General features: G+C 46.8%; 1 protein-coding gene across 1 annotated transcript in view; it reads right to left on the reverse strand.

The window, feature by feature from the left end:
• Window positions 1–1,538: 1,538 nt before the first annotated feature.
• The window catches only part of PSD2 (pleckstrin and Sec7 domain containing 2), a 41,983-nt gene continuing 28,418 nt past the window's right edge, over window positions 1,539–15,103 (reverse strand). The window contains exons 11-15 of the mRNA XM_065643888.1: window positions 14,509–14,579; window positions 5,865–6,022; window positions 4,729–4,873; window positions 3,533–3,676; window positions 1,539–1,944 (exon numbers count right to left, since the gene is read on the reverse strand). Of these exons, the coding sequence (XP_065499960.1) occupies window positions 1,738–1,944; window positions 3,533–3,676; window positions 4,729–4,873; window positions 5,865–6,022; window positions 14,509–14,579 (725 nt within the window). The 3' untranslated portion in view covers window positions 1,539–1,737. The remainder of the gene's footprint in view (window positions 1,945–3,532; window positions 3,677–4,728; window positions 4,874–5,864; window positions 6,023–14,508; window positions 14,580–15,103) is intronic.

The following is a 15,103-nucleotide window of genomic DNA, read 5'->3' on the forward strand; positions in this document are numbered from 1 at the left end:
GGGCTGTTACCCCACTTGTGGAAAGGCATTGAGGTTTTCTGGGGCTGTCTGTCCGTAAGAACCTGGTTTTCACGTGGCAGGAGCTGGTGGAGATCTGTGTCAGCCTGGCCATCTAGTGCTGTGAAGTCTGGGACCAATCCAGCACACAGTGGAACTGTATTTCAGCCCAATTCTCTTTACCAACAGATTCAGCTTTATTGTTATTCTTTTCTACATGAGTCTTAGTGCATCATTTCAAATAAACTATCAAACTGTACAAAGAAACATAGATAAAAGAAGAGGTGACAAAGTTGGACAGAGTTTTTCAGTATCATGAACCATCATGGAAAACAGTAGTCCATAAGCTCTCAAACTTTGAAGGTCCCAATAAATCTTATTTTGTTTGTTTAAAAAAATGCTGCAAGATATAAACTACAAATGACTGTAATTAGCAGCTACAAGATCCTTCAAAACTGGAACTTGATTACTGTGAATGCACCTGGGGGAAAGAAAAACAATCTGAGATAAAGAACCAAACCAAACAGTGAAATAAATAAATAAAGTGTGGGAGGACAGTTGCGGCATTGAAATGTAGAGGAATCACTTCTAGCACAACAGTAAATCATTGGACCACAGACAGCAGAAAGGAACAGAAACGCAATTCCCCGCTAAAAAGCATATGCATCACAAAATGGAGGAAGTACAACATTGATGGGCGGGTAGAATCACTCCTGTACACAAAGGTTCAGCTGGATCTGAAACACAGCTCCAATTGTGCCTTGAACACAAAGTGGCGGATACCATGGATGCTAAATACGCAGCCACTTCGCCAGTTTGTCTGAACAAGCAGGAGCAGGAGAGAGATGTTTCACAGCAAAGCCTGGTGGGATTTCCGTTCGAGTAAAAAAAATGTGAGAGAGAGAAAAAATAAAAACAAAACAAAAAAATGAAACGTAGGCTACTGCATTTTATAAATCATCCCGATGTGCTGGTCGGACCCTCCACAGTCCCTAGTGTCTTCCCCAGACAGCTTGCCTTCACTTGCACAGTGAGGTTAAAAACCCACATTAAAGTTTCCTTATATATATTTATTTATATATATTCATATGTATATATATATATATATATATATATAAAAAGGATAAGGTGACAGAGGGCACTTCGAGCCTTTTCTGCCATGGGTAGATGATGTTCCCACATGCTGTGCTGAAGATGCCTCTCATTTTCTTGGTGACTAGCTCGTGACACCCATCCTATCATGACGTGCTGACCGGTCCTCCTCTCGGGGGAGGGACGTGCTCCCTGCAGCTCTGTGCCCTTCTCTGGGAGTGCTGGTGGTGCCACAGACCGTTGTCTCAGCTGAGTTTCCTGCACTTCTGGGAACTGTGGACATGAGCTGGTGGGGACTCCAGGGAGAGAAGAAGAAGGAGGAGAGAAAGGGCTGGTGGAGAAAAGAGCAACCTGGCCCTTGGAGAACCAGCACATTCCCTTATTTTGCAGGCTGCGGTAGGAGGGAAAGAAAAGCCACTGGTGTTGTTGGGAATGAAGAAGAAATGGTGTGTCTATGATGCTGAAATGCCAGCGCATTTCCAGAGAGTGTCAACTAAAGCTTCTTTGATTTCTTTCACTAGAGCAGTCACCGTGTCATACACATCTACGGTTTTGTTCATGTAATTTCCTAGGTAAAATTGTGCTCATTGATCTAGTCCAGGAGCGCGAAACATCAACAGTTCATCCCCCCTATGCGCATGTTCCTTGTTAAGTGTTCTGCTCTAAAATGTCCTTTTCCGTCTTACAGCTGATAGACATGTGCCCTTGGCTCAAGGAAGGGCTCGAATGTGTCTTCCGCAAAGTGATGTCATCAGCTTCCACCTTGAAGAAACTGGTTTCAATCCTCTCCAGGTCATCTGTCCCGACTTTTATCTTCATGCACAGCAGGTTGATGTATGTCTCGTAGCGGCTTTTCTGGAGGGAAAGAGGGAACAGAGCAGAGAGCCTGGGAACAGGGACAGGCCACGGCATGCATGGAAAGCAGAGGCAATGTCATCTGCTACTGCAGGAAAACCCATCCTGTATCATCAAGATCTCACTAATCACACCCAACAAGTGCTGTTTAACCACAGCACAATGCCCAGTCTATGCAAAACCTGCAAAGACTGATCAACCCATCGTTGGAAGGCTTGACGAGAAAGGCAAGGGTTGTGCAGGACACTCCAGTTGTTCTTACTGGTCTTGACTGCCACTCTGATGTATAAGGTGGATATTGGAGACAAAACCAGACCAACCGATCTGCTCCTTCCTGATTCAGGAGTTCCCGTTGATTGATTCAAATACTTCTGCTTGCCTTTGTTTCCATCCATTCACTTGTTACTGCTAAGTTATTACCCCACTGCTCTTCACAAAGCACAGCACGAAGGGAGGCATCTCTTTTCTGCCTGGCACCTTTATTCCAAGGCTACATGGAACCTCTTTTTACAGACTTGTGTAATATCCTAGTCCTTTCCCCTAACATCTCAGAGGCAGTCTATATTCAATTCTTTGTCAGCACAGAGAAACAAGCATTTCTAGAGCACATCTCATAAGAGAGATGAGATGAATTATGCTCTGAAAGTGCCAACATCTTTTTGCAGACTGAAAAGGCAGCCTAGAGAAAAAATGCTCAGATGGAGACATCTCTGCAGGCACCAAAATGAGATGTCTGGAAAACATGAGGCAGCAGCAAGCAACTATTTCAGCTACAAAACCAGGGAACTAGCAGCCAGAAACTGGCTTTGGAGAATCAGGCTGGGTGTTACACGAAAGGGTCCTGCAGCCCTGGTATGCAGGAGGTGGGACATTTCCATCCTTGGAAATTTCTGAGACTCGGCCACAAAGTGACACATTCAGCCTGGGCTAATACTGGGAGTAATCCAAGCTCCTTCTGGAAGGAGGACTACAGGCCTCCAGCAGTCCCTTCCCGCTGACACCTCTGTGGCAGAAATCACACTTTCTGCTCAACTCTCACTGGAACAAAATAGCCCATTTCTGCCATAATTAAATGCTTATTAGATTTTGCAGAGAATTTAAACTTATCTGCATGCATCCTCAAAAAGTCTCTCATCAGCTGTAATGCTGTTTTGGGCTTTATTTACAGAAATGGTTGCAGCAAAACAAGATTAATTCTCCCAGCGATTCCTTTAGCTTTTTATTAATGTTGCTCAAAAAGACTGATGCACATTGAGAATGGAACCACTGTCTTACTTGGGACATGAGGAAATGTTAAGTTTTGGCACAGTAAAGGAAGATTTTATTTCTCTCATCAGTTTTCCCCTCCTCTGGCTAGAAATCAGAGAGCGGAGCAAATATCTGAAGGAAACATCTGATTTCTCTTTTTTTTTTAGCTTCAGTGGAAAACAGTGAGTTTTGCTGCTGCCCCAAGACACTCATCCAGCTTGTGAACCCCCATCCTTCTCTCTCATGCTCTCCCAGGCTCACAGCATCCACTCCAGAGTTCTTAGTTCTCTTCAATCAGCCAAAGTACCATTTATCACAGAAAATATGAAAGTTCCTTTACCTCAAATATTAGGTAATGTTCTTTAAGTCTGTATTCCTCAGCCTCTTTTGACTTGAGGCTCTTCTCTACAGGATGTAATTTATGCTCTGCTAATTCATCTGCAATCTGCTTCATTTTATTTTCATGAGACCTCAGCTGTTCCTCCTGCCGAGAGAAACATGTCAGGTATTAAAATGTAGGAGTGCAACACCCAAGTGCACTGCCTGCCTGTTTATGTGGGATCTGTCTCTGCAAGGACATAAGCTTAGCTACTGTGCTGGACCTAAAGGTGTGCACCATATTCACAATTTTATCTGATAAGGAGCATTTGAAACACAGGTATCTGAGTAAGATCAATAATGGAAATATCACAAGTGCCAGGAGTGGATTTCTCTGCCACCTGGGCATCTTTAAAATCAGAAACACGAAATGCTCTGCATCCTTTAACAGTCAGGCAGAACCAGCAATGTTCCAAGAGCTGCTCATCCTGCTCTTTTTTGAGATAAAAGTACTGGGCTCTAAGAAAGGCCACATCTGGCTGCATCTGGTTCAGCAGATAGGGGCTGTACCTCACCCCTGACATTCTAGGCTGTTGACCCCTTTGCTGAGGGCCAGCGGCAGCGTGTCCCTACTTTTTGTAGGTGCTAAGGCACGTTGGGCTTTCCCTGGACAGTGCAAACAGAAGCTGCTGTTTGGATGGCAGCTGCGGGTTGTTCGTGGTTAGGCAGCCATGGACTGGTGTACCATGCCCTCTCACTTCCAGAAAACCTTTCCCACTGAGTGGGACTCAGACTCCTCCTTTGTCTGTGGCTTTTTGGCCTGAGAAACAACAAAGTGCCACCTCTGAGTGCCATCTTGTAAAATAAACCAGGGCTGTTGCCAGCTGTTGGGCTCAGTAGCGCCAGCTGTTTCAACTCCCGGAACAGAAAGGTAGTGGGATGTGATGGGCAAGGAACAATAAACAAGCCAGAATCAACAGACATACAGCCAGGTGTGTGAGCATAGGGCTGCTTTACAGCCATTGCAAAGGAAGCATTGGCCAGACACCGGGATTTGCCACGGTCTGTCCAAGTCACCCACTCCACTCCCCTGTTCCTGCCCTGAGCACATGAATGTGTCTGTCAGGCAGGAGGTGGGGGAGATACAGATGGGCTCAGCCTGCTGGAGAGCTGGCTGAGTGCTGGGCACCCCTCCGTTGCTCCTTTTTCACACGTTACCTGGCACAGCTTGGTCATGGATGAAGGCAGGAGTGGGCGGCAGAACTTCTTCATGGAGCAGATTGCAGCTGGGAAGGCTGGGGCAGAGAAAATGGCAGCAACAAGGTTGATTCTCAGGATCCAGGAGAGCATTTCTTCTTTACTTCTGTTATGGAGAAGGGGAGAAGAGAGAGGACGTCTGTAAATGCTCCTTTGAAGCCATTTCTGTGTCACCCTGGGTTGTGAACAGAGGAAAACACTGACTCCCCTACAGAGCCCGAATGATTTCAGGGACGTCGTCTGCCTCTTGAAGCCCTGGCAGTCCTGCCTTCCTCGTCAACTCTGCATTCCTTGAGGAGCTGGGGAGATGTAGCACCATGGAAAGGGCCAAGGATGTCCTCCTCTTTGGAGAGTGAGAGCCACACAACAGAGGTCTCATGGAGCAAGGTGCACCCCTCATTTGTGTCATTCATGGGACACTGTCCCCATCAGATCTGTTCAGACACTGTTCCCCCCTAGCCTTCAAGTGGGTTTTCGCTGAACAAATTCAGAGTTCAGGCTTCAGCTTGACATTAGTACCCCAGCCCAGCTTACAGACAATGCCACCTATCTGAGCAGGAGACAAGAAAAACATTAGACAGAAGATGACTCAATCACACTTGACATTTATTAGCAGAGCAGCTTTCCTCTGCAATAGGCTAAGGAAGAAAGAATATTTGTCCTAGCTGGGGAGACTTCTTTATTGAGCTTTAGACAGTTTCCCCATAAAAAGCTGATGATGGAACCATCAGCTCATTAGTTCAATGCACCACATAGATGTTCTCCCTTCCACAGACTGACAACGAAATTTAATAAGGAGAGGCCTTTACTCAGCCCTTTACATCCCAGCCCATCCTGCTCAGCCCACCTTGGTGACAGATGAGAAAGGATCTCCAGGACTGATACACAGCTACCAAGAGTGACAGGTATTATAGAAACTGAGACCAAGTCCTTTGCACAGCCCTACAAACCTCAACCTGAGCCCTCCTGCTGAGCACTTTCATCCCCCCAGGTTTGTCTCCAAATGCGTGTGTTGGTCTGGCCAGGTCAGAGGGAGTCTGGCGGTGGTTGGAGGTCAGGCTGGCTGTCCAGGCTTTGCGGGAAGAGCTGGTACTTACGGGGCCTGGAAGAGGAAGACTCTCCAGTCAGCTGTCTTCAGCTTGAGCACGTTGGACTTCTTGCTGTAGTCAGAGGCTTTTGTGGCTAAGGCGTGGTGTACACGGATGGCATTTTTCAGATCCACTTCAGAGAGGTCTTTGTCAGGTTTATATTCATCCTGTGAAGAGGAATGTTAATTGGATAATGACAACACTAACATTTGCGGGCTACTTTAATGAACCTGCCTTTCTCTCTATGCTATAATCGCAGAGTGCCGAGACGAGGAAAAGCACTGGTTTGTACAGTAAATGCTAGGAGCTGATAATGACAATAATTAACATCTGGCAACTTCTTCCATCATTAAATTCACTGGGAAGATGTGAAGAAGGAGATGAAAGTTTTAAACATAATTATCAATAGTTAACTATGACACAGCACATGCCTGAGGCTTTGGGGGAAGGCACGAGACAGGGTCAGGTTTCTACAGAGCTTCACCCACATTGCGAAGCTCAAGCCTGGATGCAATTTCTGGTGGTTGACAAGTATCAGTGAGCGCCTGCCCTGGTGTTGGAGCTTTGAGGGGTGGAGGATCTGGGCTCAGGTTTTGCACCATCTTGGGCAGCCCTGGAACAGCAGCATTCCTGCAGCCAGTGCAGCTCTGTGCAGGTGTGGGGCTTGCTGGGCAGTTTTCAGACTGAGCATGGCTCACCTGAACCATGCTCGGTCTCTCGTTAGTTCTTGTGCCCCTTTGGCATGGTCTGTCATGTAATTCATTACACTGGCACTTGCAAATTGCAGCAGCATTCCATGTATTCCTGTTTTACTTTCTTCACTGAAGGACAATTTCACATAAGTAGGGAATGTAGCAAAGCTATATATATGTTTTATGAACAGATAGAAAATACTGAACATGGGATTCTGAAAGGATGATCTTGGCACAGCACGTTTTAGGAAAAAAAGGACTTCAACCAGCCCTGTGTTTACCCTTTGCTTTCCCAGTGACTGAGCTCCTGGCCACTTTAAAGTTATACCCTCCCTCCCACTCTGCACCCTTGCCAACTCAACAGCTGGTCCAGCCGGCTGGTGGGATGGAAGAACAGACGGATGGATGGATGCATGCATGCATGGATAGGTGGATGTAAGAAAACCTGGCCTGGGCTAAAACGAACAACCACCCTACCACTGCTGAACATGTTAGAGACCATGTCAGGACAGGGGGACCCTGGAAGGGCCTGCCTTGCCCTGCAGATTACAGTGCAAACCTAGAGGCCTAATTTGCTCTTGTGTTTTGCTTTCCTTGACTGTTCTTGGCTATCAGCACACAGGGGCAGCTCTCTCTGATGGTGGTGGTGTCTGTGTCCCAGACCTTTCTCAGGTTTCCAGCTAGAGCTTGGTCTGTTCTGCAGATTTGCAAAAAGATGTTTTTTTTCCTGTGTCCCGGTGGTACAAATCCAGCCATTCAGGGAAAAGCCATGCTACAGTCTTCTGATTGCTAACTCTGGTCAGTAAGGCTGGTGTAGGGTCAGAAAGGTCTCCCTTTCATTGCTCTTTAGAGCATGAGGGACCAGCACTTGGCAGACCATGGACGTGGATCATCCAGACCCCCACATCCTGATGAGAAACAAGCTTCTGAGGCCTTTCCTTCCCTCCTTTTTTGAAGCAATCATCCTGTCTGGGAGAGTGGTTGCCATACTGTGTTCACCAATATGTGATACTTGGCCTTGTGCAAAGAAATACCATGGGGTCAATAGTCCAGAAATGTCTGGCATGGGGTCCTGGCTCACGTAGCTGCCTTCTTAAGGGTGAACCCCAAAGAAAAGCCATGGCTTTCCATCAGAGGAAGGGGTGGATACTGCAGGCACCCTGCCTTCATGGTGACATTCAGATGTGCTACACTGTGCAGCAGTATAGATGACCTTTCCAGTGGTGATTTCAGCTGCCAGTGGAATGGGCTCTTTTAACAAAGAAGAAACAATACTTTGCCTCATGAGGACCCAATATGTTACCCCACTTGGAGAGTAATAGTTGCTTGAAGAAGACATTGCTGCTCAGACCTCATTTGTTGTAGAGAGACTTCCAGTTCTGGATGTTTTTCCAAGGCTGAAGCTCTTTGGATCTGAATAAATCTCACTGTGATGTCAGACTCACAGACATCAATGTACATGTAAGAAAAAGCTAAATCTTCTATTTCTAACAGTGGGCCCAGTAAATCAGTGTAAGGTTGCATCAAGCAGGTTCTCTCTACCTTCTGCCTCCCGGCTGGTGGAAACATGCTGTGTTTTCAGGAGTGCGGGTGCTGGAGGCTCAATTCTGCATGGACCAGCTTTGCCAGGAAGCTCATCTTAATGCTTGTGTTGTGGTAGTCATGATGATGTGTACAGCTGCTGATGCTGGGAGATCTCTGGGAGCTCTCTTCAAACCGCTCCAAGGCTGTATGATGCCATGCACACAGAGCTGGGGCCATCACAGCGCTTACACCGTAGTGTATGCTACACTGCGTAGCATAATCTCATTTCCTTTCAGCAAAACATGTCAGTTCTGCTCCAAAGCCTCCAGCATCTTCTCTACAGTTTACCTCAATTCCTTTCTGAGCTTTGATATATTTTTAAGTGTTTGCCTAAACTGCTGCTGAGGAAGAATCATAGAATCACAGAATCACTTTGGTTGGAAGAGACCCTTAAGTCCAACCATAACCTAAATCTAGCATTAAACTGTGTCTGTAAGAAACTCATCTATATGTCTTTTAAACTTCTCCAGGGATGGTGACTCCATCATGCCCTGGGCAGCCTGTTTCAATGCCTCACAACCCTTTCTGGGAAGAAATGTTTCCTAATACCCAATCTGAACCTTCCTCATAACAACTTGAGGCCATTTCATCTCATCCTACCACTTGCTACTTGGGAGAAGAGACCAACACCCTCCATGCTACAACCTTCTTTCAGGCAGTTCAGAGATCAGAAGGTCTCCCCTCAGCTCCTGTTCTCCAGCTGAACCCCCAGCTCCCTCAGCTGCTCCCATCACACTTGTGCTCCAGAACGCTCACCAGCCTTGTCCCCTCCCTCTGAGCTCTCTCCAGCACCTCAAGGGCTTTCCTGTTGTGAGGGCCACAAAACTGAACACAATATTCAAGGTGGGGCCTCACCAGTGTCAAGTACAGTGGAACAATCACTTCTCTAGTCCTGCTGGCCACACTATTCTTGATGCACACCAGGATGCTGGTGGCCTTTTTGGCCACCTGGGCACACACTGGGTCATGTTCAGCTACTGTTGATCAACACCCCCAGGTCCTTTTCCAGCCTCTCTTCTCCGATCCTGTAGTGTTCATGGGGTTGTTGTGACCTAAGTGCAGGACCCAGCACTTGGCCTTGTTGAACCTCAGACAATTGGCCTCAGCCCAATGATCCAGCTGGTCCAGTTCTCTCTGTAGCACCTTCCCACCTCCAGCAGATCAACACTCCCACCTAACTTGGTGTCATTTGCAAACTTACTGAGGGTACATTCGATCCGCTCGTTCAGATCATTGATAAAGATATTAAGCAGAGCTGGCCCCAGTACAGAGCCCTGGGGAACACCGCTCGTGACTGGCCGCCAATTGGATTTGGTTCCATTCACCACGACTCTTTGGGCCCAGCCTTCCAGCCAGTTCTTTACCCAGCAAAGAGTATGGCCATCCAGGCCATGAGCTGCAGCTTCTCCAGGAGAATCCTGTGGGATACGGTGTCAAAGGCTTTACTGAAGTCTAAGAACACAACATCCACAGCCTTTCCTTCATCCACTAAGCAGGTCACCTTGTAGAAGGAGATCACATTGGTCAGGCAGGACCTGCCTTTCATGAACCCATGCTGACTGGGTCTGATTGCCTGGTTGTCCTGTGTGTGCCACATGGTGGCACTCAGGATGATCTGTTCCATGACCTTCCCTGGCACTGAGGTCAGACTGACAGGCCTGGAATTACCTGTATCCTCCTTCTGGCCCTTGCAGATGGGCATCATATTCGCCAACTTCCAGTGAGCTGGGACCTCCCCTGTTAGCCAGCACTGCTGATAAATAATTGAAAGTGGCTTGGTGATCAGCTCTGCCAGCTCCCTCAGTACCCTTGGATGGATCCCATCTGACCCCATAGACCTGTGTGTGTCTAAGTGGTGTCGCAGGTTGCCAACCATTTCCCCTCGGATTATTGGGGCGTCATTCTGCTCCCTGTACCTGTCTTCCAGCTCAGGGGGGTGTGTATCTGAAGTACAACTGGTCTTACTATTAAACACTGAGGCGAAGAAGGTATTTAGCACCTCAGCCTTTCCCTCATCCTCTGTCACTATGTTTTCCCCCACATCCACCAGAGGGTGGAGAGTCTCCTTAGCCCTCCTCTTATTGCTGATGTATTCATGGAAGTATTTTTTGTTCTCTGTTACAGCAGTAGCCAGGCTCAGCTCTAGTTGAGCTTTGGCCTTTCTAATTTTCTCCCTGTGTCCAAAAACATAACAGTAACACAGAGTTTTTCAGTGAGGGGATTCTGATTTAAATATCAAAGAAACTGTTTTATGATAAAACATAAGCAGTGTCATATTTTGAGGAACTCTGGGCAAACTTTTCTCCATGCTACAGTACTGCTAACCTTACTCTCACCCTTTCCATGGTGTTATCCTGCTACACATTTCCTGGCAGAAGGACTAATTTGGTGTCATAGGGCTGCTGAATTTTCATTTTATGTGTACTGCACCGTTCACACAGGTACTTGTCACTGGGAAATGGGCAAAGTATGCTGTGCCACACTATTTCAGTTAACCTTAGACTCCAGCCCTTGAATGGTGACATGTTTATTATTCTCTTGTTTCTCTGGGATGTTGGAGTCACAGTTTTCAGAGTCTCCTTTGATGATATTTTCTGCAGGAATTGAGCCCAGGTGTGGATGCTTTGTTTCAGAATCCCTCTAAATTAATTTCATTTGCTTTCAGCTTTTAATGCTAATGGTGTAGACAGACTCCCCGTTCATGTGCCTCTCCTGTCTGCACAAAGGCTCTGCTTAAACATACACAACCACCCCTTGCTTGGGCTTAGCATCTGCCATGGCAGTGCTCCATGGTGTCTTTGTTCACTCTTCTGAGCCCCAGCACCCCTACTTCCCACCACTGCAAGCATGCTGGGAGATCCACAATTAATATGAACTTGTTTTGTCTAGAAAAGGCATCCATCTCTTATGCCTGCCTTCGCAGGGCACCTGAATGGAGTGGGAGAGCGCAGCGTATTGGTCCTGCTGCCCTCCTCACTCAGCACCAGCCTTGACCAGTGATGTGAATATGGACATGGAGATACAGAGATTCCTAATTCTCCAACTTGTGAGTGAGTTTTCCTCTTTTTCCTTTTCTTCAGCTCACATCCACTAGCCTAAATAAACCATTTAATGAGGAAAACTAACCACCGCCCCCTTTTCAGTGTGGTCATGAACTTGGCCCTCCAAGCAGCCCCACCACGGCAAGGGCCTGCCTGCATGGGACAGCATCCATGGCCTGGGAACTACTTCATGGTTGGGGGCTGCAAGGGCAGACCTTGTGGGAGGACCTGCACCCTTTCCAGTACTTCCATGTAAAAGCACCTCATGGTTTATAGCTCTCCATCATTCCTCTCAACACCCGTCTATGTGTGGTGATTAAGGGTAATTATCGCCATTTCACAGAGGTGAAGTAAGTTGGCAAAGGTCATGGAGTGAGTCAGTGCCCAGTCTGGACTAGAGTGCAGGAGAGGTGTGCCCTGCTCCCAAGCCTGCATTTCTTCCTCAAGACTGTGCTGCATCCCTTTAGGGGATCAAGCAAATGCTCCAGCAGACTAAGCACAATAATCCAGCAATTAACACTGGCAACTCAATGACATGTGACATCTCCTCATCAGAAGGTTTATGGCTGCTGCCTGACTGACTTCTACCTGTTTACCTACCTGCTCGCTCTTCTGCTTATCTTATGTCCATCTCTCTCTGTATCTGGCCATTTCTCCTTTCTATACATCTGTCTCCCCAGGCCCTCCTTCCCTGTCTCCTCCCCTCTCTCTCTCACTCCTGTTTCTACTCGGCTTGCTCCCCAAAACTGAATTGAGCAGAGTTTCCTATTAAACTTATGGAAATTTCCTATTAAAGCCTAGATCCTTTGGTCTGAGAAAAAAAAATAAAACAAAACAAAAGGAACAGGCTGAACCTGTGCTCCATGGTGTCAGGTGGGTCTGGAAGCAGGTACTTTCTCCTCTATCTTCACATCAGAAAATCTTCTCCCAGAGATTTGTACTCAAGCCAGGTTCTACCTTATGTTTATCTGGAGGCATCTTCTGCTGAGAGCTTGGGAGGCTGGCACACCATTTCCTTCCTGTATCGTACAACTCTCCTGTTCTGTAAACCACCCCATAGGCAATAAATTGCACTAAGAATCAACAGGACAGGTTTATCCACACTGTTGCAGTGCTGGGAAAGTTCAGAAGTGGTAGGGCAAGGACTTTGTGGTCTCATCCTCCTATGCTGTCTCTGGCAAGCCTGATAGACACAGTCTACAGCCAACCCCAGCCCCAGGAATCCTCTAAAGAGGACCATATACAGTCTGGCAGCAGCTCATGACTAAGAAACTCCTCTTTGCCCAAATCCTTTGCCCAAATGTTTCCTCGGGTTCATTTTGTTGTTGTTCCAAGTGCTGCTCCTTTGGGGCACCCTTGACAATTCCGGTCCCCCCTGCTAATTACACATCAGTCACAGCTGTTATTTATCAGACACTTTCATAACCTATCCAAATCTTAGGTGTTTTTCTTCTTCAGTCTTTGTCTGTAAAGAATGCCCTCAGTCTCTTAACCATGTGCTCCTGAAAGTCATCTAGATAAGAACATTGTTCTTCTAACTGCCATGTCAATCTCATCCTCACTCTCTTTTAAAATTCTAAACACCTAGTACTAACATAATGAACTACGTTAACAGAACAGTCTGGGTGGTTACTGCTGCTAGCCCTTGTACAACAAAGAAATCCTAACCCTCTGCCCCATCAGCAGCAGTGACACTTAGTGTCAGCTTTATGACTCCTCCTAGTGCTGTCCAAGCAGCCAAGAAAATCTTCAGTAAACTGGATTTTAGTCCAGCATAGGAAGAAAATTCTGTCCTGAAAGTGTATTTCATTCCAAATATATACCCCCTCAACAGACTCATCCCAAGGGACATACTCTAGAAGTCCTTGGTGAAAAATTTATTTAGATCCAAATGGTGCCAGTGATTTTGATGAAAATGCCCTTTTTTTTTTTTTCCACAGAAAAACCATCATAAAATTAAATGTCAATGGCAGCTCTGTACAAGTTAAATCCTCATGCATCACTCATGGTCAACCTGAGGACCTCTTCCGTGGACTCCATGCGGAGACTTGTAATGAGACAAGAGACTGAGATGTAAGCCAAGTGCCACTGACTTGAAGAACACCACACTTAGAGGGCTGGAGATGATCTGGGCTCTCCTGTATGCTGCAGCTTCCCTCAGCTGCAAGACAGAGTGGCAAGGCTGTAAAAATACCACTTGGCTAAGGGCAACCCATTCTGTAAATTACGATTGGCTGCCGCCAGATTTCTATTGGCTTTGAGACATGTGCCATAGGATCTGGCAAAATATGAGAATCATTGGGGTGTGCTACAAGCTCTGAGTCATAATTCCGTGCTGCCCTGAGGATCTTTCTGCCTTTCTTATATAATCCAATGTTTGTTTACTCTCATTGCTTTGGAGATAATACTGCAATACACAGGAACATCTACCCACAGGGAGTGCTGTTCCAGCAAGGTGAGTTCAATGGGTTACTGCAAGCATCTGCTACTAAGGTGGTTCAGACCTAGTTCAGTGGGTTATGCTGCTGCATTGACGAACATTTGGCATCCCTGGCTGGCTCCTACTGACATCCGAGTGAGTACCTGTCCAGGCTTCTTGGATTTTCCCACAGAAAAGACTATCCATGAAAATCCTCCCAGCATACAAGTGTCCTGAAAGGCCAAGAGTTGAATGCTATAGCATGCGGGGAAGCTCTTCCATGGTGACTTTGCCTTCCATGGGGACTTGGGATTTATACTTGTGTTGACTAGAGGTTGACAGAACTGCGGAGCTGGAGAAAACTCTGCAGAACACAGATTAAGGGAGGAAGAAAGTGTTGCTTGGCAACCCATGGAAGGACCCAGCTCAGCAAGGTCCTAAAGAAGATGAAATGCTTTAAGCATGGTCCATACAGACTCAGTGAAGCTGCTGCTCATAATCAGATCTACGCCAGCAAATAAAACAACACACAGGATAAGACTGGTCTGATGCTCTGCCCCTTCAACTTCCTATTGCATTTTTCACCAACATTCTATTTCACCTATTCAGTACTATCTGTTCATTTGTCCTCCCCAGTAGCTCCTACTTGCTGGGACACTTCTACAGAAATCTTGCCTCAGTGTTCCCGCTCTCATATTTCTTCTTGTATGGCCCCTTTTTGAGGCTGTGAATAGTGCCCTTAACACCGAAGATAAGGGCATACTCCAGTTCTGTATACTGGTCTCTGGAGGAGCTCTGGAGATGGCCATGCATGCATTAGGACCTGAATTCGTCTCTACTTGCATCTATGGGTCTCCTGCTTAGGACGGCATGACTGTTTTGGAGACAGTATGAAAGGGATAGTCCATCATGGTTACCTTTTGTAAATAAAGGACGGTCCCTTTAAGCACAGCATAAAATTTCTTCCAACCTCTTCTTCCTCTGGGAGCTAAAAAAAGGAAGAACATTTAATTATACATGTCCACTTCTGCCAGTGCTGCTTGACTTTCACATTTCTTGCAAGACCACCCCCTGCCCTGACCCATCACAGGCATGCACTGATGCCCACACCTCATACTGCTTATGAGTAGCTTGTCTGCAGGGACGTTTGTTTGAGAGCCATGGGCTGGGGGATGCAGCCTCCCAGCGTGAACACAAGCAGGTCAAAACCAGAGATGAGCTGGTGTAGGAGTACCAATGGATACGTGCAGGAAGTCTCTGCTCTTCCAAACCCAGGTTCATGTTCTTTGGACTAAATACTTGAGGAGCAGAGACATTGCCTGAGCTCCTCTGCTTCAGATGAGTTAGGCAGACATACAGTGGATAGATAAGGCAGCTTCTGTTCCACTGAATAAGGAGCATTACCACCAGCTGTCTTGATGGACCTGGGGACAGAGAGCTTGCTGGAAGCTGGAGGTGAGGGGAGCCATCTACTTCACCACAAGACAGCTGATCCTCCAGATATGGGCTATT

The sequence above is a fragment of the Caloenas nicobarica genome, chromosome 13 (assembly GCF_036013445.1).
Source record: "Caloenas nicobarica isolate bCalNic1 chromosome 13, bCalNic1.hap1, whole genome shotgun sequence".
Classification (NCBI taxonomy): Eukaryota; Metazoa; Chordata; class Aves; order Columbiformes; family Columbidae; genus Caloenas; species Caloenas nicobarica.